The 24,420-nt window shown below is 44.0% G+C and overlaps 2 protein-coding genes across 9 annotated transcripts in view; one reads left to right on the plus strand and one right to left on the minus strand.

Moving 5' to 3' along the window:
- On the minus strand, window positions 1–5,960 carry LOC112979291 (zinc finger protein 239-like). Its single transcript, XM_026093343.2, has 4 exons — window positions 5,878–5,960; window positions 4,864–5,077; window positions 2,380–2,466; window positions 1–1,917 (listed from the first exon to the last, which is right to left on the minus strand). The coding sequence occupies exons 3-4, from the start codon at window positions 2,429–2,431 to the stop codon at window positions 995–997; spliced, it is 975 nt and encodes a 324-aa protein (XP_025949128.2). The 5' UTR covers window positions 2,432–2,466; window positions 4,864–5,077; window positions 5,878–5,960; the 3' UTR covers window positions 1–994.
- The window catches only part of LOC112979290 (uncharacterized), a 25,386-nt gene continuing 6,392 nt past the window's right edge, over window positions 5,427–24,420 (plus strand). For 3 of the 8 annotated variants that reach the window (XM_064522701.1, XM_026093342.2, XM_064522716.1), the window contains exons 1-4: window positions 17,930–18,096; window positions 18,916–19,206; window positions 21,216–21,509; window positions 23,169–23,465. In XM_064522701.1, the coding sequence (XP_064378771.1) occupies window positions 18,042–18,096; window positions 18,916–19,206; window positions 21,216–21,509; window positions 23,169–23,465 (937 nt within the window). In that variant the 5' untranslated portion in view covers window positions 17,930–18,041. Of the gene's footprint in view, window positions 5,563–17,929; window positions 18,097–18,915; window positions 19,207–21,215; window positions 21,510–23,168; window positions 23,466–24,420 lie in introns of those variants that run through there. The other 5 variants (XM_064522742.1, XM_064522723.1, XM_064522707.1 and 2 more) reach the window with 5 other exon arrangements.

Here is a 24,420-nt window from a genome sequence, read left to right on the forward strand (position 1 = left end):
TCAATGTCATAATCACCTCTTTGTAATCATTAACAACTCAAAATTCTAATGTCTGAGTTAAAAAGTTTTATGCAAGAAAAAATGTTTAACATTTAATATAAAATCAAAGTTTGACAGCTTGTTTTTCAAACATCCTCTTTCTGTTCATCAACTGACAATTAGAAGATCACAATTAAAAAAGTCATCCTAAATACTTTTAAAAGCCTTATAAAAACATTCATAAAGTGCCACCCACAAAAGCACCTTAACAAGAATTTGAGAGAAATATCTATTAGGATGTTAATTGTCATAATTGCTGCTGAGGACTAAGTTTTTAAACAGCAGCAGGATTTGTGGAACCATCAATTTAACTAACATATAACCAAGCAAAATACAGTTCCATAGACATGGCGTCAACAGAATGTCAGGTGGGTCTACAACACGTACATAGAGACACCCAACATATTGCTGTGGGGTTTTAAAATAAATAGATGCTAACACCACCTAAAACCAATACCGGCAAGTGGGAGATGTAGATACTAAATGGGAGCCGTTATCCCAAGCTGTGGCCTTATCACAATGGCAAAACCAAGGCAGCTTGTACAGGACACAGTTAATAGATTTTAGCTATGTTTTTTATAGGGATAAAAATCACTCCCCAATAAAAATAACAGAAAAAGGCACTGATCCTTGGAACATTTCTGTATTCTCCCTTCTGTATTGGAACGTACCATAAGCACCTTTCTTGTCTCCAACCCCAAAACAGCAGCTCAGAATTACCACCACACAGCAGTGAACATGCACTAGTTCCTTCTGCAGCAGCCTCCCTCCCTGCTTGAGTGTCTGGGCAATGCTCACAAGCAGATTTAACTTGAGGGGAAGGGGAAAGGCTCTGAGGAGTTCCACCCTCAACATTCACACCTCATGTGGTGTTCATGCCCCAGGGAGCAGCTGTGTGCCTTCCCAGCACCAGGTATCTGCCTAGAGTCAACACAGCCTTTATCCTCTCCCCCAGCTACTCTGTATGGTGCTTCTGGTGGCGCACCAGCTGGGGTTGGAAACGAAAGCTTTCCCCACACTGGCTGCAGTGGTATGGCTGCTCACCAGTGTGGATGCGGGTGTGCTTGATGAGGTTGGAGTTGCCGCTGAAGCCCCGGCCGCACTGACTGCATTTGTAAGGCTTCTCACCAGTGTGGGTGCGAGCGTGGTTGATGAGGTCAGAGCTCTGCCCAAAACGCTTGCCACACTGCCCACAAGCATAGGGCCGAACCCCCTCATGTGCTCGCTGGTGCTGGAGGAGGTGGGAGCGTTGGCTGAAGCTTTTCCCACAGGCTGGACACTTGTAGGGCCGCTCACCTGTGTGCATGCGTTGATGTTTGATGCAGGTGGAACTGTCACTGAAGATTTTCCCACACTCGCCGCACACATAAGGTTTGAGCCCGGTGTGGATGCGCTGGTGCTTGAGGAGGTTGGAGCTCTGGCTGAAGCTTTTTCCACACTCGGCACAGGTGTAGGGTTTTTGGCCTGTGTGGACCCGCCGGTGCTGGATGAGATGGGAGCTCTGGCTGAAGCCCTTGCCGCACTCCCCGCACAGGAACGGGCGCTCCCCAGTGTGCATGCGCTGGTGCTGGATGAGGTGGATGCTCCGACTGAAGCCCTTGCCACACTCGGAGCAGATGGTGGGCCGCTCTGCACGAGGGGCTCGCCGTGTGGCTGTTGCTTGTCCTTTTTCCTGTCTTTTCACCAGGCTGCCGTCAGAGCAAGGTGGCTTAGCCACCTCTTGCTCCTTCTCACAGCCACCGAACTGTGCCTCTGAGGAACTGTGCTGACTTGCATGGCTACCCCCTGAGCCCTCCTCTCCTCCTCTGGACCCTGCTGCCAACAAGTCCTGCTGATCTGCACTCGCATGATCTCCTGGAAGGGGACCTGCCTCGCCACCTGGAAAAAATGTAGAAGTCTAATTGTGATTATTGTTGGGAAGTGGCATGGCAGAGAATGGGCAAGCTGCTCTCTCAGGGAGCCTGGTCTACACTGTGTATGAGAAAAAGTAAAGTGAAGGGTGGTGGCAGACAAAAATTCAGCTGCAGGAACGTCTGTATAGCTATGAGAGTGCAGTCTAACCATGCAAACCTGAGCAGATGTGCCACAATTAGCAGTGCTGAGGACAAGGCTACAGGCATTTCCTTGCCCCCAGGAAATCTTTGCATTTTGTCTTCTTTCAGGTATATGTGAGAAGACGGAACATTAACAGTGGACTGACAAAGGCTGCCTGCTTGCCCTGAAGGGCAAAGAGCAGGTCGTAACATAAGGCTGATGGAAAGTGGCTTAAATAACACTGGGACAGCTCAAATAGCATTTCGCTTGCTTCATGTTTATAAACTTATCTTACTTATTCCTCACCTGTGTGCATCTCCTCCAAGGCCTCTTGATCTTGTTCTTCTCCTTGGTCCATCTGGACAGTTATGCCAGGTTAAGCAATCAGGAACCCTTCTCACAAAAGCAAACAAAAAATTTTGGTTAGTTGAATGTTTGGCAAGAGCTTGTCATATAGCATGTCCTAAAATCTACTGCCCCTGCTGAATATGGGAAACAAGCAGAGCAGTTGCATAAAAGAATGGAATTAACTAGTGACAAAACATTCATGAACATCCCATGGACTAACGAAGTATCTGACATCAGATATTTTTTCTTTTCTTAAAGGAGAGTCTAGATTGTCTGTCTTCAGATAAATGATATATATTAGGACATACACCACATGTGCAGGACTCAGCACTGATTGACAGGAATCATAGATATACTCATAAGCAAGCATCAAAAATCAATCGTATCTGTGTGTACAGGTGAATTTGAGACATTTCTGTAATAGGGCAGCCACAAGGCTAATTAGTCTTCTGAAATTATTTTAAATGGAAAATGACTCTTTGATCACCAGAACCTGATTTTCTTACTTACTACCTCATCTCTTCTTTCCTCTTTCCCTCTCAGGCTGAGGCAAATACCAGCAAAAGCCTATAAAATAGGCAATATGAAGCGCTGTCTACTCAGATAGGACTCTACTAAGTCTCTGCTTGGCATCCCTGCTGAGTTCCAACAACTGCCACAAATGCAGTTGTTGGGCAGAGGGATCTTAACAATTCCATTAGCACCATAGACAAGGATTTTTTCCTTCAATTTTTCCTATATTAAGGCCCAAAGCAGTCAAACAGCAAGCACTAGTAGGTAGAACGAGGAGGGTAAGCACTGACAGTTGCTGCAGAGAAAATGCAGAACAGAGAAAATACAATGATAAGAAAAAAAATCACACTTTTTTTTTAAAGGAAGAATTATAGAGGGCAAGGAAAGGAAACCAAGTAGACGAATCTAGGACTGGAGTCTGAAGTGAATAACAGCTACAGCTGAGACCACATAGGGGAATATTTTTAAAGCATATTGCACTGTGGATATTTTTTTTTTGCCTTTATCTTTAGTTACCCAAATGCCAGTTAGCATCACTTCAAAAACATACTCTATGACCTCTGCTTCAAGCTACCAATTTTTGTTTATTTATGGCTGAGCCAAGGGAAAATTATACTTTGGTCAACTACTCCAGCTCCAGTTGCAATCAAGTGACTGGACAGATGGGCCCTGATGCACACAGACAGTGTAAACTGATGGGTACCTGGTCCTGGACCACTTCATCCATCATCAACAGCTATTTAACAAAAGGTAATGGATAATAAGGCATTACCTAACAGTGTCAGAATAAAGGAGGCACTCAGATGAACACAGCAGTTTTGCACCTCTGATGGTAGTGATTAAAAAGCTACCAGTCTTGGAGTCTTTGATCCTAGGTGGCAAAGGTGTTGGCGCAGAGAGTGAGCGAGTGAGGCTGGAAACTTGAACTATAGAACCGCAAAGAAAAAAAAATATTGGAAAAGAAAGAAGAAGCCTTAAAAATTTATGACCTCAGTGCCTACTCTAAATATTTTTGAATGCTGAAGTGGACCACCCCTGTAGATGCATCATTTCAGGCTGATATGCAAAGGGAGATTGCTTTCTGCAGCCCTACAGGTCTAAGGACTTTGCAACTACTGGCATATTTTGCTGCTGGTAACTGCTCAACAGTTCAACAGTACAAGCCAGCCAAGCTACTTCCATGCTGCATTATGTACCAGCATGGCCCACCTCTGCTTTAAAGAAGGAAAAGTCAGAACCCTGAGCACACACGGACCTTTCACCAAGGCAGCTATCCACCAGCAGCAGGATTTCTCTGTGAAAGCTGTCAGCAAACAAGAACTTAGGAGAAGCAAATCCCTCAACATGTGCTTGTATTCAGAAGTGGTACTACCTGATATTGGCATCTAACTAAATGTCCAGTAACAACCACCAGGGCAAACATCTGAGCAAGCAGACACAGTAGAATAGTTCCTTCCTCACCCTGCAAAAATTTCTGGTTTGGTTACCACCGACATACTGCTGCTGTGGCAGACAGGCTATGGCAGTCCAGCATAAAGCAGACAGCATTTGTATTACTAACAGGCTAGTCTGGATTAAGAGTTTCTTTCTTCCCCATGATCACAGTAATGTCACTGAGAAAAGAGAAAACAAACCTCATCAACAGAGGGGATGTTCCTGTAGGGATTATGTCCGTCACCTTGAGTGTATTGGGTTCTTCTTCAATGTGGAAACCAAGGACAGAGGGAGAATATGTGCAACTGTGTGTGGGTGAGCAGGGTACCATATGTAACATCCACAGTTTTATTAAAGCAAGGTATGAAGGGTATCTAATTTGGACCTCCAGCAGGGGCTTTGCAAATACACCGTACTGTTTCTGGGGCCTTGATTTTAGTACTGTGATAGCATATACAGATTTTGTAGCTGGGTCCTACAATTTATTTTCTTTACCTTGGCTGCTTACAAACAGCTACTTATTTTCTCTTCAGACCACTCAGTTCTGTGTTCCTCTTGTACCAAGGTGTAGAGGTTATGCAAATTAGTCTAGTGTAGAGCTCCATATTTTCAGATTTTCATGCTCCTTGGGATCCTCCAGTCTGCTCCTGCAGGGCAGTGAGTGGCAAAGCGGTCTCTGCACGGTCACCTTGGGCACTACAGCACAAACCTGTGATTCAAAAGAAGGCCACAGCTGTTCAAAGCTTCCTCTCAAACTGTTCCCTGGGACAGATAATGCTTGTAGTAAAAGCAAAATCTTAATACATTTTTACCACAGAAAATAAAGTTAATTATGCAGCTGCACAGACATGCCCAGCAATATTAGACTTGTCTTGGGCGTGATGGCAGCCCACCTCTCTGCACCATCAGATCTGTTCATGAACTATAATGCAGTTACTCCCTTCTTAAAGGGTGGGCAGAGACACATCGACACCCCCGTTTCTGCTCTCTGCCTACTGAGGGCCGGGAGCCCGCTGGGAAACGCAGGGGGCGGGAAGGGGAGGGGGCAGCAGGCGGCGGGGCTGCGCGGGAGGGGCGGCCGCCGCGGGGCTGGTGGGAGCGAGGGTCTTCCACGGAGCGGGTTCGGGGCAAAGCTGCCTGCCTGCAGCAGAGATTAAAGGCACTGGCTGGACACTGGGGAAAGCAATGCTTTTGGTAGGTGAAAAGGGGCAAACAGGGCAGAAGGGCGTTACAGGGAAGGGATGCAAACAGACATGGACGGGAACTAAAGGGAGTCCGGTCTCTCTAGGGGAAGGGCAGCGCTTCCCGTCTCCGAGCTGCAGTTACAGTTCTCCTTCGGGTGGGTCCTTCTTTCACGGCGCCGACAGACAAAAGCTCTGCCGCGGACTGGCCGCCCCTGAGAGCCGGCGCAGCCCCGCGCGGGCAGCCCCCGGCGCGGCCCTCACCGCCGCCCTCCGCCCAGCCGACAGGTGCGGGAGTCCTGTCCCTGCCACGCCGCGCCGCGCCTACCTGCAGCGCGCCCGCTCCCGCCCGGCGCCTGCCCTGCTGCGCGGCGGCGGCAGCTTCCTGCTCCGCGGGCAAAGGGCGCTTCCTGGGCGGGGCGGGGCGGGGCGGGAGGCGCCGCGCCGGGCTGCGTCCCCGGAGCCCCGCCGCCCCCCGCACACCGGCGGCCACCTGCACGGCTATGGGCCTCTCGTTTTACTGCTCCGGTGAGCACCTGTCCCAGGAGGCACGCCGCAGGGCGGCTCTTCGACAAGGTTTCAGGGGAGGAGGGATGGCTCGTTCTCGTTTGCAGTTGCTCTGAGGTCTTGAATTGGGTACCTGCCACAGCGCTGTCGGAGGGAAAAGCGGCAGGGGAGAGTGCCCGTGATTATGTATTTCTGCAAAGCGTTGTAATAACCCTGTTATGTATTATCCTGATGTTATAGCAGGGCAAAGGGAGCAAAAGTTAAAAAGGCCCCTCTGGGGTCGCACTGAGCAAACTGGTGGCAAGAGGCCAGAGAGAAGCCTTCACATTCTCCCGAGTTTTAAAACAGCAGTGGTGTTTTATGGTCCGTAGGCAGAGGCAGCAAGGGGCAATTTCCAGAAATGCTTTCCCTTAGATCAGTCAGGTACTTTGACATCAAACTGGGAAGTTTAACTTTACGACAGAACTGAAGCAGCTGAAGGCAGCGTACATAGTATTGTCTGTAGTAGGAAGCTAGACACAAGTCATTTCACAGCAGCTCTTTGTGAAGACATGATGCCATGTGAGGGTGGGGAGGAGAGAGGAAGTCACTTTATTCTGGAACTGTTACTTCATTTGGAAAGTTTCCTCAGGGAAAAGAATGCCTGCAGCTTTTTTATGGCTGGGTACTTGTTCTTCTTAGTTTCTGCATACAACTCATTCCTGGAGGAAAAACGGTAGAAGACTATGCTACATTATGTTTGCGTGAAACCAGGCAGCAAATCTGAGAGCTCAGGTGAACAAATGAGTTCTTCCCTCATTCATGTTACAGAAGTGCTCCCTATACTTTAGGTGACATAGGAAAGGGTTAACTTAGGTCTCAGCAGTGTACATCTGGGCTGTATCAACAAGCCCTCTCCCCAGGAAATTCCTGGCAAGAGTCAGCACTCAGAGCAGTCCCAGGAACATTTCCACATACTGGTGTAAATGAAGCAGCACCACTTTGACACGCTCACTGTGGCATAATCTTCCAGAGCTGTGTCAGCAGGCTGCTTTCCAGCACAGCATGGGTGGATTCAGTCCCTCAGCCTCATGCTGTAGGAAGTCAGATTCCTGAGGGCTCCACCTCAAATTTGACAGGGACTGGCCATCTGGGGACTATGATGGGAGCACAGAGAGGTCAGAAATGAGGGGAAGTATGTTCTGGCCCACTTGTAGGGTCCTCTCATACCACTGACCCAGTTATGAGCTAAAAAATGTAAGATGGTGTCCCTGAGGGCCATGCCAGTTGCTTTTCAGTGCGGTTGGTACATGCCTGCACACTAGGTTGAGTTGCTCTGGATGTTTGGGAGAGCGCTGGTCAAGTCGTGAGGGTGCACTGCCCTGGCTTGGGGCTGCTGAGCATCCAGCTCTAGGCATCCACCCTGAAGGAAGGAGTCCACCAGGCCCAGGAGCTGCAGGTGCCAGCCAAGGCCTGGCATTGTAGCTCCTGCATCCTCTGGTGAGTGACCTCTGGGCTTCCCCACGTGTTTACCATGGAATGGGGAGTGAGCTGGAACACAGAAAGAGCCACCCTGTGGCCACAGGCTAGGAGGCAGCAGTTACCTGTCCAGAGATAGCTGGACGCTGCAGTTGGAAAGGTTGTAAAAAAAAAAAAAAAATCTGCTTTTCACTTTGGCTCCTTTATCCTCACTGATAAATACACTGCCCCCCGCCCCCTCTTTTTTCCTCAAAGTGACCATTCACTGTGATGCTATAGAAAATTGCCCAGCCCTTTTAAGAATTAAAACACCCAAATACACAGTATGTGCTTAGTAGTGGTACACAAAACAGGCTGGCAAGGAGATTAGGACTGGCCAGGCACAGAAAGGGGTGGCTTTCAAGTAATCTGGAAATCTTTCCCACTAACAAAGTGAAAAAATACCAGCCATTCCCTCACCACCACCCCCGACATTCCCTTTGCACTTAAGGCTACTGGTACCAAGGTACAGAAGTGATTTGAATTAGTCAGAAACCTTGGTGACTGTCTGCCCCAAATTGTGCGGTGTTACAATAAAAGAAATGGACAAGGTTCAGTTTTGTCATGCTTTGTTTGTTGAGTCTGAAGCATAAATTTGCATTGAAGGCTTTTCCTGTTGCAGAAGTGACAACTGTCTGATATGATTCTTTAGAATGACAGTTTATAGATTCACTGATTATGGACAGATGGAGAAATGGTCATCACCAAAATAAGCTGAAAATACTGAAACAGAATGAAAAGGAAGACATAGCCCCATCAATTCTTAAAACAGTGTGACTATTATTCTGAAAGTCAGGCACATTTCTAAGCAAATGTGCTATGCTAGAAACATGACAAGGATGCAGCAATGTAGAGGGTACATAATCAAAGTACAAATGTATAGAAAAGAATGAAAGAGGGAGTAATCTTGTACTTGAAACTAAAGTACCTTTCATGGCTTAAATGCTGAACAAGAGAGCGTTACAAGGTTTTGACATGTGTGGACTCTGACTTGTGGCTCAGAAAGGCTAACAGACATCAACCCACTGTGCAGCATCAGTGAAGAAAGGAAAACTGATTAATCTATTTCCAAATATACAAAGGAGAAAAGGGTGATGGAAACCCTCAGTAAGGATTTACCACATACAAATCCTCTCTAACCACCCTGGTTGCCTTCTATCCAGAAATGACTGGCCAGATGGGTGAAGGGAGAACAGGGGATGTAATATACCTTTAGAAAGGCTTATGATGACCTACTGTCTCCCACAGCATTCTCATTTGGAAGCTGTGAAAGTATAGGCTGGACAAGCAGCCTTTTGGATAGGCTGAAAACTGAGCAGTCCTCCAGGCTCAAAGGTCATAATCACTAGCTTGCTGTCTAGCTCATGGCCAGTAACAAGTGGAATCAGCCAGGGGTAGATACTGAGGCCAATATTGATCAGTATCTTCGTCAACAACTTGGATGGTGAGACCAAATGCATCCTTGGCAAATTTGTGGGTGATACTAAATTGGGGTGGGACATTTGACGTTTTCAAACAGTAGAAGTTCAGTTCCAAGAGACCCTGAGAAACCTGAGGATAACGCCAACAGAGACTTAGCATAGTTTAACAAGAATGGCAAAGTTCCTCACCTGTGCCAGAATAATTCTGTGCACCAGTACAGACTGGGAACTGACTGGCTGAGCAGCAGCCCCGCTGAGATGGAGCTGCACACCAAGCAGAATACAAGCCAATACGCTCTCATTGCAAATCAGGCAACCTGCATACTAGGCTACCTTAGGAAAAGTGTGCCTGGCAGATCAAGGGTGGTTATCATCCTTCTCTGTTCAAAGCTGGTGAGGCCACACCTGTAATACTGTGTCCACCTTCGGGTCCTCCAGTGTGGAGAAACTGGAGAGGTGGTTAGGGGCCTAGGGCACATGAACAATGAAGAGAATTTGAGGGAGCTGGAGGCTGTTCAGTCTGCCAAAGAGGATGCATGAACAACTGCTTGAAAGGGAGTTACAAAGATGATGGAGGCAAACTTTTCTCCTCCTTGGCAGATGATAAAGGCAACAGATGGAAGTTGTGGCTTGAGAAATTCCAGTTGGCTATTAGGAAAAAAATTTTTATTAGGCCAGTAGTGTAGCAGAGGAACAGGCTACCTAGAGAGGGTCTCCATCCTTTGAGATTTTCAAAACCTGGTTAGACAGAGCCATGGCTGACCTGACCTGGTGTTGGTGACAGTTCTGCTTTGAGCAGGAGGTTGAACTCCAGTTTTGACTTCCAACCAGCATTTCTGTGATTCTCTGAACAAGATGTAGGCAATTATGGGTTACCATACGTGTACCATCCTGCAGACGACTCGGCAACTAGAAGCTGATATTTTGTGAGAAATCTTCCAAAAAGGGTTTGGCTGTGCTAAAAGCGCACAAAGCAATAAAGCACACAAAATCATTAATATAATCATATTTCAAGAAAAAGGGAAAGAAGCAAAGTGCCTCAAAGGCACTTTGATAAAAATGGTAAGCCAGCAGTTACTAGATGACTACTAAAATACAGCTACCTGAATCTATGCGTATGCTGTTGGAAAAAGTTCTTGCATTTCAGGACATCTGTATTAGTTCAGAAACAGCACCACATGAAGCCTTGGCTCCATTTTTACTACTTCAGAGCAGCGTCACTGTTTGAAGATATATCAGTTTTAAAAGTTTTTTTGCGTTGACTCTTACAAGGTTTTCTTCTTAAAAACACAAAAAACAAAACTATGCTTAAATAGTGGAAATGACTCAAACTCCATGTCTAATAGAGTTTCTTGGAGAAAAAACAATAAAAAAATCCTGATGAGAATTACAAAAGAAAAAGGGATGTGCTACATACAGGAATAACCGTTTTCCATCTTGCAGTAAGCTCTAGCTAACCTTCAGTTTTACCATTCTCTTGGTATTGTAGTGCCTGAAGGAATGATGTATCTATCCAACAGTCTTTATAGTAATTAATTTTCACTCTGCCAAACTGCTGTCTGAACAGAAGGAATGAAGGTGTACAAGACATCTGAAAGATTGTGGCCGTCCACTGAAAATTGTTTCTTCAAACTTATGTATTGATCAACCATTTCCATCTGCACTGAAAGAGCTTTTGGTGCAGAGTGATATATTAATCATTCGTATGTAGAGCACTGACATTCTGCACAGCTGCCAAAAAAGAAATACAGAAGAATGGGAGTAGTTTGACGTCTTATTTTTCTTCAAGCCCATTTGACAGGCAACACTACTGTAAGTATTTCAGCTTTAAAACAGTGACGTGTGCAGTTTTCCATAGGCTAGATAGATTGCTTGTTAACACTACAAAAAGTTTAGTGCGGTGCTTTGCAAGTGGATAATGACATCCCTTTGTTTGGATTTGAAGTATCAAGGCATTTTTTTCAAAGAATTTCTGATATGGGAATTATGTTTCAGGAAAAAAAAATGAAAGGAAGCATGCTCACCAGATTGATTGAAAGAATGGTAAAGAAGCAGTTGTTACATCAACACTAAATGACAATTGCCCAGTCCTAGCCATTTGCTCATGGAAAAACAAACAAACAAACAAGCAAGCAAACTTTCAAATAGTTTAGCAGCATCTCCCTGTGACGCTACATTTTTCAGTAGTTCAGGGCAACTTCATTGTGTTTCAAGGATGTATGTTCTTTAGACTACAATGTGTTCCACATCAGAGTGCTACAGAAGCATTCCAGGTATTCATACTGTGTCTTGGTAGGAGCTGCTGCTTTGAGCATCTTGCATTGAATCAAATCTGCTCGCACTCTTAAGAATGGATGCAAAAAACAACAAAAAAAGAGCTTTCTGCCAGGAGACTCAGGGACACCTACAACAGACATGGACTGAAACTGCCATCAAAGTTACTATATAAAAATGACCAGAGCTGCCCAGGAATAGCAACCTTTTGTTGCCATAAAATTCTGGCTAGGTTTGATTCAAGCATACCCAAACTGTTGGATAAATTACACATTTTCCAAAAAGAGGAGTGCAAGTCCATGCATTCCTGTTATTTTTGAGATCTTACTTTGTTGACAATAGATGATACACAATCCCTTTCTGAAGAAATTGTTAACTGCAGTGTGTTTGGGAAATTGCATATGATAATACAAACTCAAAGCTATGCTTGTGTAGCTGATTCACCACTTACTATGACAAGTTACTTATAGCTGTGGAGATTTATTCTACTTGGTGTTCAACTCCCATATAAAACAAAGTAATCATCAGGGCTGTGCCTAGATAAGGTCTTGCAGGCCAGCAGTCTGTAGTTGGCATGAATGATAGATAGTGTAATTAACCTGTGACTGACTCCGTCTCCCAAATGAAGGGGGGCTGTCCTTGTGTGACCTTAAGGCTCCCTAAGTGGAACAGAAAGAGATAAGGAAAAAATCCTTGTAGAGATAAACAAAAGGACTGAAATAGCTGGGGGGGGGGAAAATCAACCACTCAGTAGGCAGAGGTATTACCAGCATCAAATAACTTGAAAAATTATAAAAGAAGACTGAAACAAAGAACAAGTGAACACACCTGCACGAGCCTCTGAAGTCTGACAGAGCATACCTGAGCTCCTGAGACTCCCGAGACAGCTGGCCAATGGATTGGTGAAAGCTTGTTAACAGAGGCTGTATTTTATGTAGCTGTGCACATACACAATAAGACCGGTCTGTTAAAGGAGTGACTGCCTTTATCTCACTCCCTGCTTGCGTAATTACCCATTATCTTGATTAATTGCTTTGGCAACGCTTACAAAACCGAGCAAGGGCCAAGAACCAGAGAAACATCAAAGACTGAAGAGACTAGGAAACTACATCGAGGAGTCTCTCAGCAGATGCTGATTTTGTCATGTCTTTAGAAGACAGATAAAATGTAAGTAGCTTGCTTGTCAGTCTAAATCCCTTTATTTCCCTCTCCAGCCCATTTCCCATGGGGAAGGGAGACTTCCCTTTAAGAGATGGTGGCAGCGACACTTCTTTGGGAAATGCTTCCCAGTGATAATGTTGTCCAACGATTTGTTTGATCCTTTAAGTCTGTCTAGCTCCTGTTTCATGGCTGTTTTAAGTTCTGCACTCCTTATACAGTTTTCCCTCGATGTGTCTGTAATTGAAGAATAAGGACTAATTTATGACCCCTGTGCCCCCCAAATATCTAGTAATACCTTAGGATTTTTTAGAACCATTACAAAGAATTTCTTCTTAAAAACCGTTAGCCAAAGAAGAGCGAAAGAATATTTTTCACTGACAGGACTACTAAGAAAGCCTTTTTTCCCTATGACTAACCCTCAGCCTTAGCTTGCAGGCAGCACTAGCGAGCATCCCCAAAGGCACCCAGCTCCCCTTGGGAAAGGAAGGGGCTGGCTCACCCTCGTTGTTCTTATCAGACCCCGCTGGCTCGGGCGGGGCGGGGCGCGTTGCTGCCCAACCGCCGACCGCGCGCGCGCTGCCTGGTGGCCATGGCGACCGGCCGCGCGCCACGGGACACGGCGTTCCCGCCCCACGCCGCACTACGGTACCCAGGGTCCCGCGCCGCGCGGGAGGCGGCTGCGCCAATCAGCGTGCGAGCAGGCCCCCTGGCGCATGTGCAGAGCGTCCCGCCGCTGAGGACGGCCGATAGCGGGATCTTTCCGCCGTGGTGTCCCCCTACTCCCGCTAGTCGTGGTGTGGCTGCTTCGTCTAGAGGTGGTATCGGCAGCTCTGCGTTCATGCGACTGCAGCTACGATACTCCGATTCGCTTATCTCAGGAGCATGATTTACGTTGCTGCTCGCATCAGTGTTCTGCAGGGCTTTTTCTGGTAAATGTCTTCCTCACACGTGACCCAAGGCGGTATTGTAATAAAGATGTTATTTTCACTCTCTGAGTTTTCTGGGTCTGTAACCAACACTGCGTACTGGTTTCACAATTTCAGTTAAACTAAAAATGTAATGGTCTGGAAGAAGAGCTCAAACTGCTCAAGGGAAAGTGTTTCTAAAAATGTGAAAGCACCTTATAAAGCATTACAGTTTGCATTAATGCTTTACACTGCTTAGGTATTTCACACTACTAGAAGTATAATATAATCTCCATTACGTTAGCGACGCAACAGTCTTCAGGAGGACAAAAGTCTGAGTTAAGGTGGCATGGAGGAAATAATCTATAGTGTTTGGCTTGAGAGTACGCGCTGCAGTAGTGTTTTGAGTCTTGCATGACTGAAGCTTATCATTGTCTGTTGGTGTATTTTTAATACCCAGCTATATTTCAAAATGGTACTTGTCTGATGGCTTGTGGGGGTCAGTACTCTCAGTCCTTTATGTGTGTGTCGGAAACAGTGAATTGGGAGCTCGGTTCCATCAGGAGTGTAGGTGTGTGTCAGGGCATTGATTAGATTTCTACAAAACACATGCAAAAAAGAGCATACTGAGCAGCAGGAGTAAAGCAAGAGGAAGTGCCAGCTGTGCATTTTTTGTTTTCAGCAATTTTCTGGGAGGTAGTGGGATACTTCTGATGTAGTCCTGTGTATGAAGGGATATCAGGCAGTTAACAGCATCAGGAAAACAACCAGGATAGGTTAAGTAGAGTATCTTGTTCAATTGTGGAAGAGTTGGGAAGGTGAACGACCAGTAAAGTAGTTATCGTTGTCCATATTTAAAAGCATATATTTCACCAGAGAAGAACTTGCAACTTGTTGTTTGTATAGCTTTAACTAACTCTGCTTCGATAATCTTTTCAATTTACGTAAGTGTTCCAGTGTGTGCAATGAAAGCTAGATTTTACTTTCTAGTATTTGGGGAATGACATAGTTGTGTACTGAAGGGGGCAGTCTTTTCCGATTTCCTCCCTCAGGCACTCTGATACTGATTTACTTCATTTTAGGTGATGGTAGATCAGGAATTGAACTATATTAACGTGGTTATTGGTTTAAATATATAGTTTGTAAGGTAATTGTGTTCTGCAAAGTAAAAGATAGCAGCCTCGGGTCCCGTTGTGGCTTTATTTGGATCAGAACTGATTGGTTGACAAGTTGTAAGTGAAGCTGCGTACCTGAAATTGCCTACGCATGTCTTGTCTGCCCAAAGATAATAGCATATGCAAATTAGCTGGGCTTCAGTGGTCTGTGGATGCTGAGAAAACATGATTAACAGATGAGACTTTGTAAACAGTTCAAGTGATTATGAGAATACTTGAAGTTAGTATGACAGAAAGATTCTGTATGTATACCTATCAAAGGTAGGTTAGAGGCACTTGGTTTGTTTTCTTCTGGGCCTTTTTTTTCGTTTTAGTGATTGCTTGAGGGCCAAACAAGTAGGACAAAATTTAAAACAAAAAAGCTCAAGTAGAGATGCACATGAGCACTACGTATATACCCTCCTCCCCTTAATCATAGCATGAGGATTATGCTGGGCACACTGATGCTAACAAGATCAATATGACCAATAGTGCAAGTCAACATTTTTCCACTTTGAATCCAGGATAAAATTATGACTAAAAAGCTGACTGCCGCTATTCAGCAAGTGCCAGTCTGGCTGCTCTTCTGGGCTGTGTAAAGGCTTAGTGAATTAGTGACTGCCTAATAAAAGTGCTCCCTGTTTTCCATGCGACAGAGAACATCACCACTTTAGTGTGGCAGGGAGAAAGGAAGAGGACCTGTACCATCCCTGGTAAATCTCCAATAGGCCAAATGAAAGCCTCTAGGGCCGGCACTGCTTTTGTAGCTTATTTAACCGGTCCAGATGTGGTCTACCATTGATACTGGGGTGAACACATCTGAGGCAGTGCACTCTGCATTTTTGTTATGGCAAAAGATGCTGCCCATCATTGGGACAGCTGCTCGTCTGGTGTTGGCGCTCTGCGGAGATCTTTTGAAGCTGAACGATGTTGGCTCCAGATGCCGTCAACGGACTCCTGGCTATTCATCTGGCTTTGCTGAATTGTTCTTTTCATATGACTCTGTGAGTTAGTGCAGTAGTGTGCACGGTTTAGACTCTTTGTATCTGCTGGCTTTTTTTTCTGGTTGACTTTCGCTATTGGTTTGAGTGCTTTTGTCTTGAAAGAAGCTAGTCTACAGTTTTTTTCTTTTTCTTTTCAATGTGTATTCCTAGGTGGTTAGTCTTCAGAGTGCTATGGCTTCAACAGTCTCCATGTTTGCTGGAACAAGGAAGTACAAAGATGACCCACAAAGCTAGATTTCATGGTCAAATGCACATCCAATGAAAGCAGCAATGATAAGTCATTGAAGTGAATGCTAGTAATATCTTTTCCAGCCCTCAGTGCTACTTTCTCCTTCACAGACCCTACCCAACAAAACATATTACAGAGACTCTCTGACTAAGTGTACACACCTGATGTGTTTGACTCATTGATTACTTGCGTGGCAGCACATGTTTCAGTCAGGCTAAGGTCTTTCAAACCATCGCCTTATAGATTCTCTCGTTTTCTATATTTGTGCAAACCCACTGCAAGCAGTTATTTTGGATAGTCAGTGCGAGGCAGTTGACATTCATTTTAAGGCTCTCAGATGCATGCCTTTATGCAGCCCTGTACGTGCTAAGTTTGTGCATGAGGTATTGCTTGACAAGCAGGAAGAGAGAGAGAGACAACCTGCTTTCCTCTCCAGAAATCTTGTTCAATTTGTTTTTCGTCCTGGGTCTCAGATGCAGCCCTGTCCTATGTGCAGCTTTTCTTATTTCGTGTCCAAGTAATGTGTAGAGGCAACGATTTCAGGGCAACTGGGGGCAGCAGCAAAGATAGGTTAAATCAAGAATGTACTGCACAAGTTACAATCTTGGTGCTATGCATGTATTGTGAAGGCAAGCTTTACCCTAATATACAGGCTGTCTATCAGGTTGGAAAATCAGATTTTATGAACTCCAGGAATAAATTTGCTTTCTGAGCTCAGCACTCAGCTGACAGAGATGTGTTGGAACCATAAACTTCTCTAGAGACTAGCAGAAGTTTGGCTTCTTCACACACATTTCTTTGGCCTATCAAAAAGTGCTTTGCATATCTCCCGTGGCATCATTTGATTACAATGTCATGTATGCATTCAGGCACAGCTGGAAGCTGAATGGGATGTGTGGCACTGTTATGGAAATTAGGCTTGTCGGCCACCATAACAGGGCTCGACCCTAGGTTCCCGCAGAAAAGTTCAGAGCCAAATCAAAACAAATTAAATTTTAATCACGCACGTGCCGTAATTACAGCTCGAGCTGGGTGCCTCCTAAGAGGGACCCTAACATAAACAAATCCTGGGCAATTATAGTTTTTTCAACTTACATTTCCCACCCCTCACGTGGTAGTTAGACCAATAGTAATTTTTTGGTCTAGGGTCTCCTGCTCCTCATTGGGTCTCATCGTCATTCTGAGGTGAGATGTTTTTCTCCTTATTTTTGTTTTTTGTGGTCTCTAATGACGGTTGTACCTCTGTTTTTGTTGAATCTTACTGTTGTGTCTTAAGGTCCTGAGGAGGAGGTGATTCTAAATCATAACAATTAACACTGCCCCAGCAGTGAGCTAAGGCTTTGTCCCTCAAGGTCCTAATGCCCTGCACTGGTCTTATTTCAAAGCCTTGACACCCTCCCTTTCAGAGTGTGAGACGCATTCCTGCAGACACCCTCCCTTTTGGAGTGTGAGACGCAGGAATGCAGACTGCTTGTAACTTCCTTATCTTCCTAGCTTGAACCAGCTCTGAGGCCCTTTTCTTACTGGACTAAGTAAAAGTTCATTATTTTATCTAAGTGCGGCCTAAGGCTTCAGCAAATTTACCTACTCATGCTAAGCAAATTTTATATAAGTTGTGCTAAGTGGCTACCTCTAGACAGTTTCAGTTCGCTATTCTTTAACAGTTACTATTTGGGGTGGCTGTATGATATTGCACAATTTTATGTAATTTTTGTTTCCTTGGGGAAGGTCTCACCAGTGTAGATAGCTTCAATATAGTTCTGTGTTGTAGATGTCCCCAAACTTTTAATTATAAAACTATATGCCTTCCTTATCAAGTCAACTCGAATAAGAACTTGTGTAACATTACAGTATTTTTGCAGAGGGCTACAGAAGCAGTTGTGCAGACACACAAGCACATCTCCAGCTCTGCTTCATTTGCTGACCTGCAGCTCTCTTTGTTCTGATGTTCTGCACGCAATAACAATTCAGCCACTTTATCTCCAAATGTCTTTTTATTGTGCAAAGTCGTCTGATAGTATTAGCCTTCACAGCAGCAGTTGTGATGTGGAAAAAAGGGAAGCTTACCCACAAGTTCATAGCTGATAAGGCTCTGACACAGTGGTTGAAACCCGCAGTATTTTCTAAAGATATCTATTCTGTCTGTCTGAGAATTCTCTGCCCAGCTTCAGTGAGGAAGTGATAAAAAAAGAAGACATCCTTTAAATATTTCTGCTCACCTACTTTCTTCAAGTCACATCATTCACTAGTGATTTAGGCTGGTGAGATATAAAGGTTTCCTGGTGGAAAAAGTCCATAAAGAAGTGTATATATAATAGCAAAGCAAAGATAATTTCTGAAATGCCATCTCTTTTCACCTTGCAGGCTGCTTTGTGTGCACTTGTTATTCTTGAAGGTAAGAAACTTTATTTAATTCTTAATAATATTCTAACAGCAACATGCTTTTATTCTAAATTGAAAATCTGGTTTGGTGTGGATGTATTCTTGGAGATTTATACTGCTGGGTTTATTAGTTGTAAGATCAGGGTAATATTCACGTGTATTTTATGGTGAAATGAAATTATGTTCCCAGAGTGTTTTAGCTTGCTGCATTTAAGCAGCAGATTTCACTGAAAAAGGAAAGACTTCGGCTAATGAGATTACGTCAGTGTATATGGAATAGGAACAAAAGCCAAGCAATTAAAAATAGAATAATAACAAACTAATTATGCCTACAGCTTCCTCTTAAAGATTTATTGTTTGAAGGAGTACTGTGAGACACTGTAGCAAGATAATACTAATAAAAAAATAGAATTTGATAGTGTTGGCTTATTATTAGATATTAGTAATTGAATGCGAGTTGTGAGTTGTTTCTTATTATTATTTACAAAGAATAAAAATGGCTTGAATCATTAGCTGTCAGTGATACTCTTCCACCTGAATCTGATTATGCCACTAGTGGCATTATTTCATCAAAAAAGTCTTACAGGAGTTTAAAGATCAGCTTAATGAAGCCTTACAAAGTTGCTAGGAAGAAAGAACAGTACAAATCCATTTGGACGTAAACTATGGCACTTGGACAAGCCAGAGTTTAGTGATGAAGCTTTCACTCTGAAACCCAAGACCCAGTGCTACATTGACAAATCTCATGTCACCTCCAGTGTCTCAATCTGATGGCCGTAATTATGCCGGACTGTTTGGTAATGACCTTATTTTGTGTGTTTTGTATTTTCAGCTCACAGTGATGTGACAACAATAGACAAGAGAGTGTGTGACTCCGTTATTTTTGATCTTCACTATCCCCAGTTGGACCAGCTTTCTCGGATCACCTGGTACAAGGGAAATACATCCTTAAAGCACTGGACACGTGGCAACGCAGTGTCCAGCCAAAGGATTCATGTCTATCCTAATGGGGCATTAGGGATTCGCAGTGTAGTGAAAGAGGATGTGGGGTGGTACACGGCGATTGTGCGCAACAGCTCTGAGCATCTCCTTTACCAAAAAGTATTTCAGCTACGTGTACATGGTAGGTGTAAATTCTCACTTGAAAGTTCATGTCTTAGTGTGTTGGGCTGCCTGGATCAGGCCCTTGTTTGTGTTATTATGCATAGATTATGTATTCATGGTTGGCAGCTTCTGTCTTTGCTGTGTTTTTGAGTTTGTGTGATCACCACAATGAGAAACACTTGCATGTTGTATTTTTGATTAAACATTTGTTGTATTCACAACTGGCATCTATACTTGTGCCACAACTTTAAAAACAAGATGCTACAATTAGACTTCTAAACCCAACCATTTAAGCTCCTAAAAGTGCTGAGCTCTTATGGAGCTTCCTCGTTTGGTTATTGGGTGCTAATTTTAGAGTACTTTGTTTTAAATCTTGGTTTTGCTGTCTTTTTATGCAGTGTTTGAAATTACTAGCTACAAAAATTAGATCTTTATTTTGAAATCTGTGCTAAAATAGCTAGGTCAACCCAGTCCAGCAGGGTCTACTGAAAGCTGCAAGGACTCAGTCTGACCTACAGTGGGATAATGTAGTGATCCAGGGATCTGCAAGGGGCTGATTATGACTCTCTCCCCTATTCTGAGCTCCCTGATCTTTGAGATGTTACAGGTCCTCACGAGTACTGTGGCATGGAAGATTAGTAGGGTTATGCTCTATTCTGCCTTCCCACTTCGCTTACTCTCAACATCACCCTCTACTTCTGGTTGCAGGGCCGCCAGAGGGCCCACAAAAACCAACCAACCAAACAAAAAATCCTTGCTCTCTCTTCCCAATAACTGCATGTCTTCCCGGTCCCCTTTCACTCTAGTCCCTGCATTTCCCAGTCAGCAGTAGAGAGGAATGAGAATGAGAGAGTTTCCTCCTTATGTTGCTCCCTTGATTTTGCCAGTACCCAGTGCCGCACTCTGGCTGCCTTGCATTCCTGACAGCCCTGGGTGTCAGAGGCATTTTTGTTTTCTGTGCTTGAGACATGAACTTGCCATCTCTGTTTTAAGCCAGAGCAGCACAAAAACATGGAATAGAAAATAGATTCTGATGACACAGCTGTTTGTGCTGACTATTTTTTGGTGTGTTTTAGTTAATGTCCTTCCTCTGTTTCCTGGAGGTAGGACCCAGAGAAGAAATTATTCCCTTACTTGTCCTTTGGATGGGTAGACAAAACAGACAAATGTGAGGTGTTCTAGGCTGTTTGAGACACGTCCTATCTTATTTTGTCATAGCTAGGCAACTGAGCTATGTTGTTGTCCATTGGACAATTTACTGAGGAATGCAAAAAAGAATATTATGTGCTTTCTGAAGAAAAGGCTGTCTCTAAAAACTTCAGATATATACTTTTCTTTCTTCTGGTCTCAGTAATATGTTGATTGATTTGAGAGTATTTAGGTGAAAGAATTAAATATAGATAAGAAAAATCTTTGCTTGCCAGGGCAAAAAAATCTTTGCCCAGAAGCAATTAGCTGTTAAAACCAAGCAGTCATTTACACACGAATTATTTTCATTCAGATCTTGAGACTACAGTAATTTTATAACTTGCAGATGTGCCAGATTCAACTTAGCATGACAAAAGGTAAAGCATTCCTTGTTTCTGCTTACTTCTGACATAGCAGCTGTTGTAAATGTCAAGATCCAATTTTGTAGGGAAAATGATAATCTTACTATTTGGGTTTTGGACAATGCCAGAGACAATAGTCTAGATATATCCCTAGGAATTAATGCCCATAGTTAATGCTGATTAATAATACACTCTTGATATATCTTGTGACCTCTTAGTAGCATTTTCCCTTCCTAAATCAAATCCAAGTAAACTGCTTCCTCAGCGTGACAAGGAAATGGACCTTTGCATGGTTCTCAGGGAACTGTCCAGGGACTTAATTCATTATCTGCCTTTCTCTTAAAAGCAAGCTCTGGCAGCAAGTGGGTTCCCACTAGATATTTATAAGCCTCTGTGGAGATTATTCCAAAGTAGTAAGAGATTTTAAAAACCAAACGTATATAAACATATACATTCATATGCACATGCCCTCTCTCAGCAGAGCACCTTGTCAGAAGACTTGTCGGTGACTGCTTTACTTTTGACCTGAACTGCCTGCAGCCAGACAGGTACATCCATGTCACCTGGAAGAAAGGTGAGCAGCGAGTGGCCAAGATGAGAGGGCAGAGAGTAGATGTCTCTGCAAGCTACCGTAACAGAGCCCATGCATTCCTGAATGGCAGCCTGACTTTGTGCCCCATGCAATGGGGAGACAAGGGCAAGTATGTGGCGGAAATATTTGATCAGGATGGTGTGCACATGCATCATGAAATTATTAACCTGGAACTGAACAGTAAGTCTGAACATGCTGTACGTATGTGTGATAGTGTATCTTCAGTAGGTGTCTGTGTACTGTTTGCATGCTCATTTTGTCTTTGGGTGACAAAAGGATTAGAGGGGTCCTTTTCCAAATGGTGTATTTTGTACAGGAATAAAATATCCAGAAAAATGTTCCCACATTTCTGCCCTTCCTCTCTCTGAGTGTAGCTGTGTTACAGGACATGACTCCAGAAGCGTAGTTTGGCTGGGGGGTGCAGGGCAAGGAGATGCACCCATTTGTATAGCAAATTCTAAAACCAACGTTTAGATGGTGTAAGCTACTCTGGCAGGTTTAGCTACTCTGGCAGGTTTCCTTGTCCAGGGCCTGTGTTCAGAAGGTTTGTTAGCTTATGGATCCCAACAAGATGGGGAGCTAAGACTGGTCCATTTTACCCTGGACCAGCTTGTGCTCATGGTCTCCTGGCCAGAATGGAGAAAAATAGAAGTATAGGAAATCTCAGTAAAACTCAGAGTCAGGAGAGGGTCCAGCTAGTGCTCAGACTCCTGTGGTTTGCCTAATGTTTGAACCAAGCTCAACTTGCAGAGAAAACCTGGGTGCTTTATAACAAGAACTGTGGCTCCAACCCACTCTTGTCACTGTTATGTCATGTAATAGCTCGTGCGGGTGGGAGAGGGTCTCTAATATGTGCAGGTTAGTGTCTGGAATAGCTGCTTGGGGTTCCTGTGCCTGAGAGTGGGTCTTGCTGTTGCTAAATCAGTCTTTTAGAAGTTCATTTTTGGGAAGCCCTGCTGGATTTCAAGCCTTCTCTGAAGTGCAGTGGCCTGCAAGGAGACCTGGTTCTTGGGCGAAATGTAAAGTCAAACCCTGAACAGAGAAATGCAAGCAGATCAACGTCCAGTTTTGTGAAGGAGTGCTCTTGCTCCAAACCTGCATGTGTCCCTCCTCAGGTTCCCTTTGCACTTTTCAGCATGTGCAATGCCATTCTTCATTTTCTACCCTCATCTCTTGTCAGAGGGGAGAGGGTCGGATGGTCTGAGGGTGTGGGTAGGATACAATTTCAAGCTGGCATGTGGCAGTTTATCCTCAGGAGCAGGGTTAGCTCCCGTGCATTAGTGACACTTTATCCATGCAGACCCAGAGCTTGGTGTGAGCTAAGCACTGCCAGCTTCCCTGGCAGGTTTTGCAGTTCACCCTAAGTACTGTGCTGCTGCAACAACGTCTTGCAGATGGGCATTTTACCACTAACTCAGGTATGTCCATGTGAGCTGCAGTAAAAGCAGAGACTATAACAGAGGTACAAAGTGTGAAGGGGCCGCCCTCAGTTTACACAGGTCTGCTGCAGACAGCACCAGCAAATGTTTTCAGGCTGGGTAGAGTCCCATTAACCTACAGTTACCTACCTTGGGGCCCACCTTACTGTAGTGGTTTAAGCACATGGAATGGAAGTAATATTAAAATGGAAAAAGCTATTATCTCATTACAAGTCAACACATTAAAGCCGTCTTAAAACAAATATTTTTCTGTATTGATTTCAGGTTGACATTTAAATAGCTATAACAAAAGAAAACCATTTCCAATTAAGAAGAAGCACAAGGAATATTCCTTCCTCTGGTCACTCTGTGTGAAATGTAAAATACACCAATAATGAGCAGATATGTTTTCTCTCCTCAGAAATGGAAACATTTAAAGAAACCACAGAATTTATTGGTGGATCCATGTTCTTGAATCTAACAGAGATGAAGTTGAGACACTTCCAGGTAGTCTGGAAAAAGGAAAACACAGAAGTCGCTAGGACAAGTGGCTTTAATTTTTGGTACCATGAGGACTATGTTAACAGGTCTGAGATTGTGTCTAATTACAGTCTCAGACTAGACAGGATTCAGAAAAGTGACCAGGGCATTTATTCTATAGAAGTGAATGACAGAGATGGGAGAACGGTATATGAAAGCACCATTCGTGTGAAGGTTGGTGAGTATCACTTAGGAATGCTGGCTTTCAGTTAAGTAAAGCATTTTGGTCCAGATTCAGTACACAAATCCAGATGGATTATGTAAGAGACTGCCCCAAATGGATCAGCAATTAAGTAATTAACAGATAGATGAGACAAAGACCAGCTGGGGTAGCTATGTTGAGTACAGCTGGGATTTCTGTTGTCGGTATGACTGCTCTAGCCAAAGACCTAAGCTGGCAGAAAGAGTCATTTCAATTCTAGTTTATGTTACTCCAGTATGTTTTGGAAATGCTATGAGCTGTGAAAGAAAAAGGACTTTTTTTTAGCCAGTAAATGCTATATCTTTGTTCATATGATTGCTGATTTAGATATATAAGAAGAACTTTCAGGTAAATTTGAGTTTATAACTATCTCCCAGATTGAGAAAAGAATGCAATTCCCTATCTGCAAGGGTCACCATGGTGGGGAAATTGGGAAACTTCTAATTAAATGCTGCCTACAATTCCAGTTTTGTTCTAATTCTGCAGTGAAATAGTTTACCCAGTGTAGTTAGATCAGCATGACTTTTTCTGTGTGGGCTAAAATTAGTTTTTTTACTGACCAAGGGGTATGTAGTTCATTTGAATGAAAAATAGTTATCATGAAAACTGTTGTAAAAAGTCATTCATGTTTCCTGCTCGCCTCTTCTCCCTCATTTAATGCCAGCATAATCTGTGTCCACGAGCTGACACAGCTTTGGGTAGTGGTGTTTTAGCTCCTAAATGAGACGGCAGAGGCTAGCACAGCTTCTCAGTGCTGTACACCCTTCCTTGGTATCCAAGGCTGGGCGGCAGCTGTAATCAGTAGTGCTCACAAGGGTTTTGTTGTGTGGAGATGATACCTTGACCCTTTTTCCCTTGCCCCAGACATGTGTACCTCTGTGCATTGGCATCTTTGCTCCTTTTGCTTTACAAAGCCTAGGGTGCACTGTGT

Source organism: Dromaius novaehollandiae, chromosome 1, assembly GCF_036370855.1.
Source record: "Dromaius novaehollandiae isolate bDroNov1 chromosome 1, bDroNov1.hap1, whole genome shotgun sequence".
Classification (NCBI taxonomy): Eukaryota; Metazoa; Chordata; class Aves; order Casuariiformes; family Dromaiidae; genus Dromaius; species Dromaius novaehollandiae.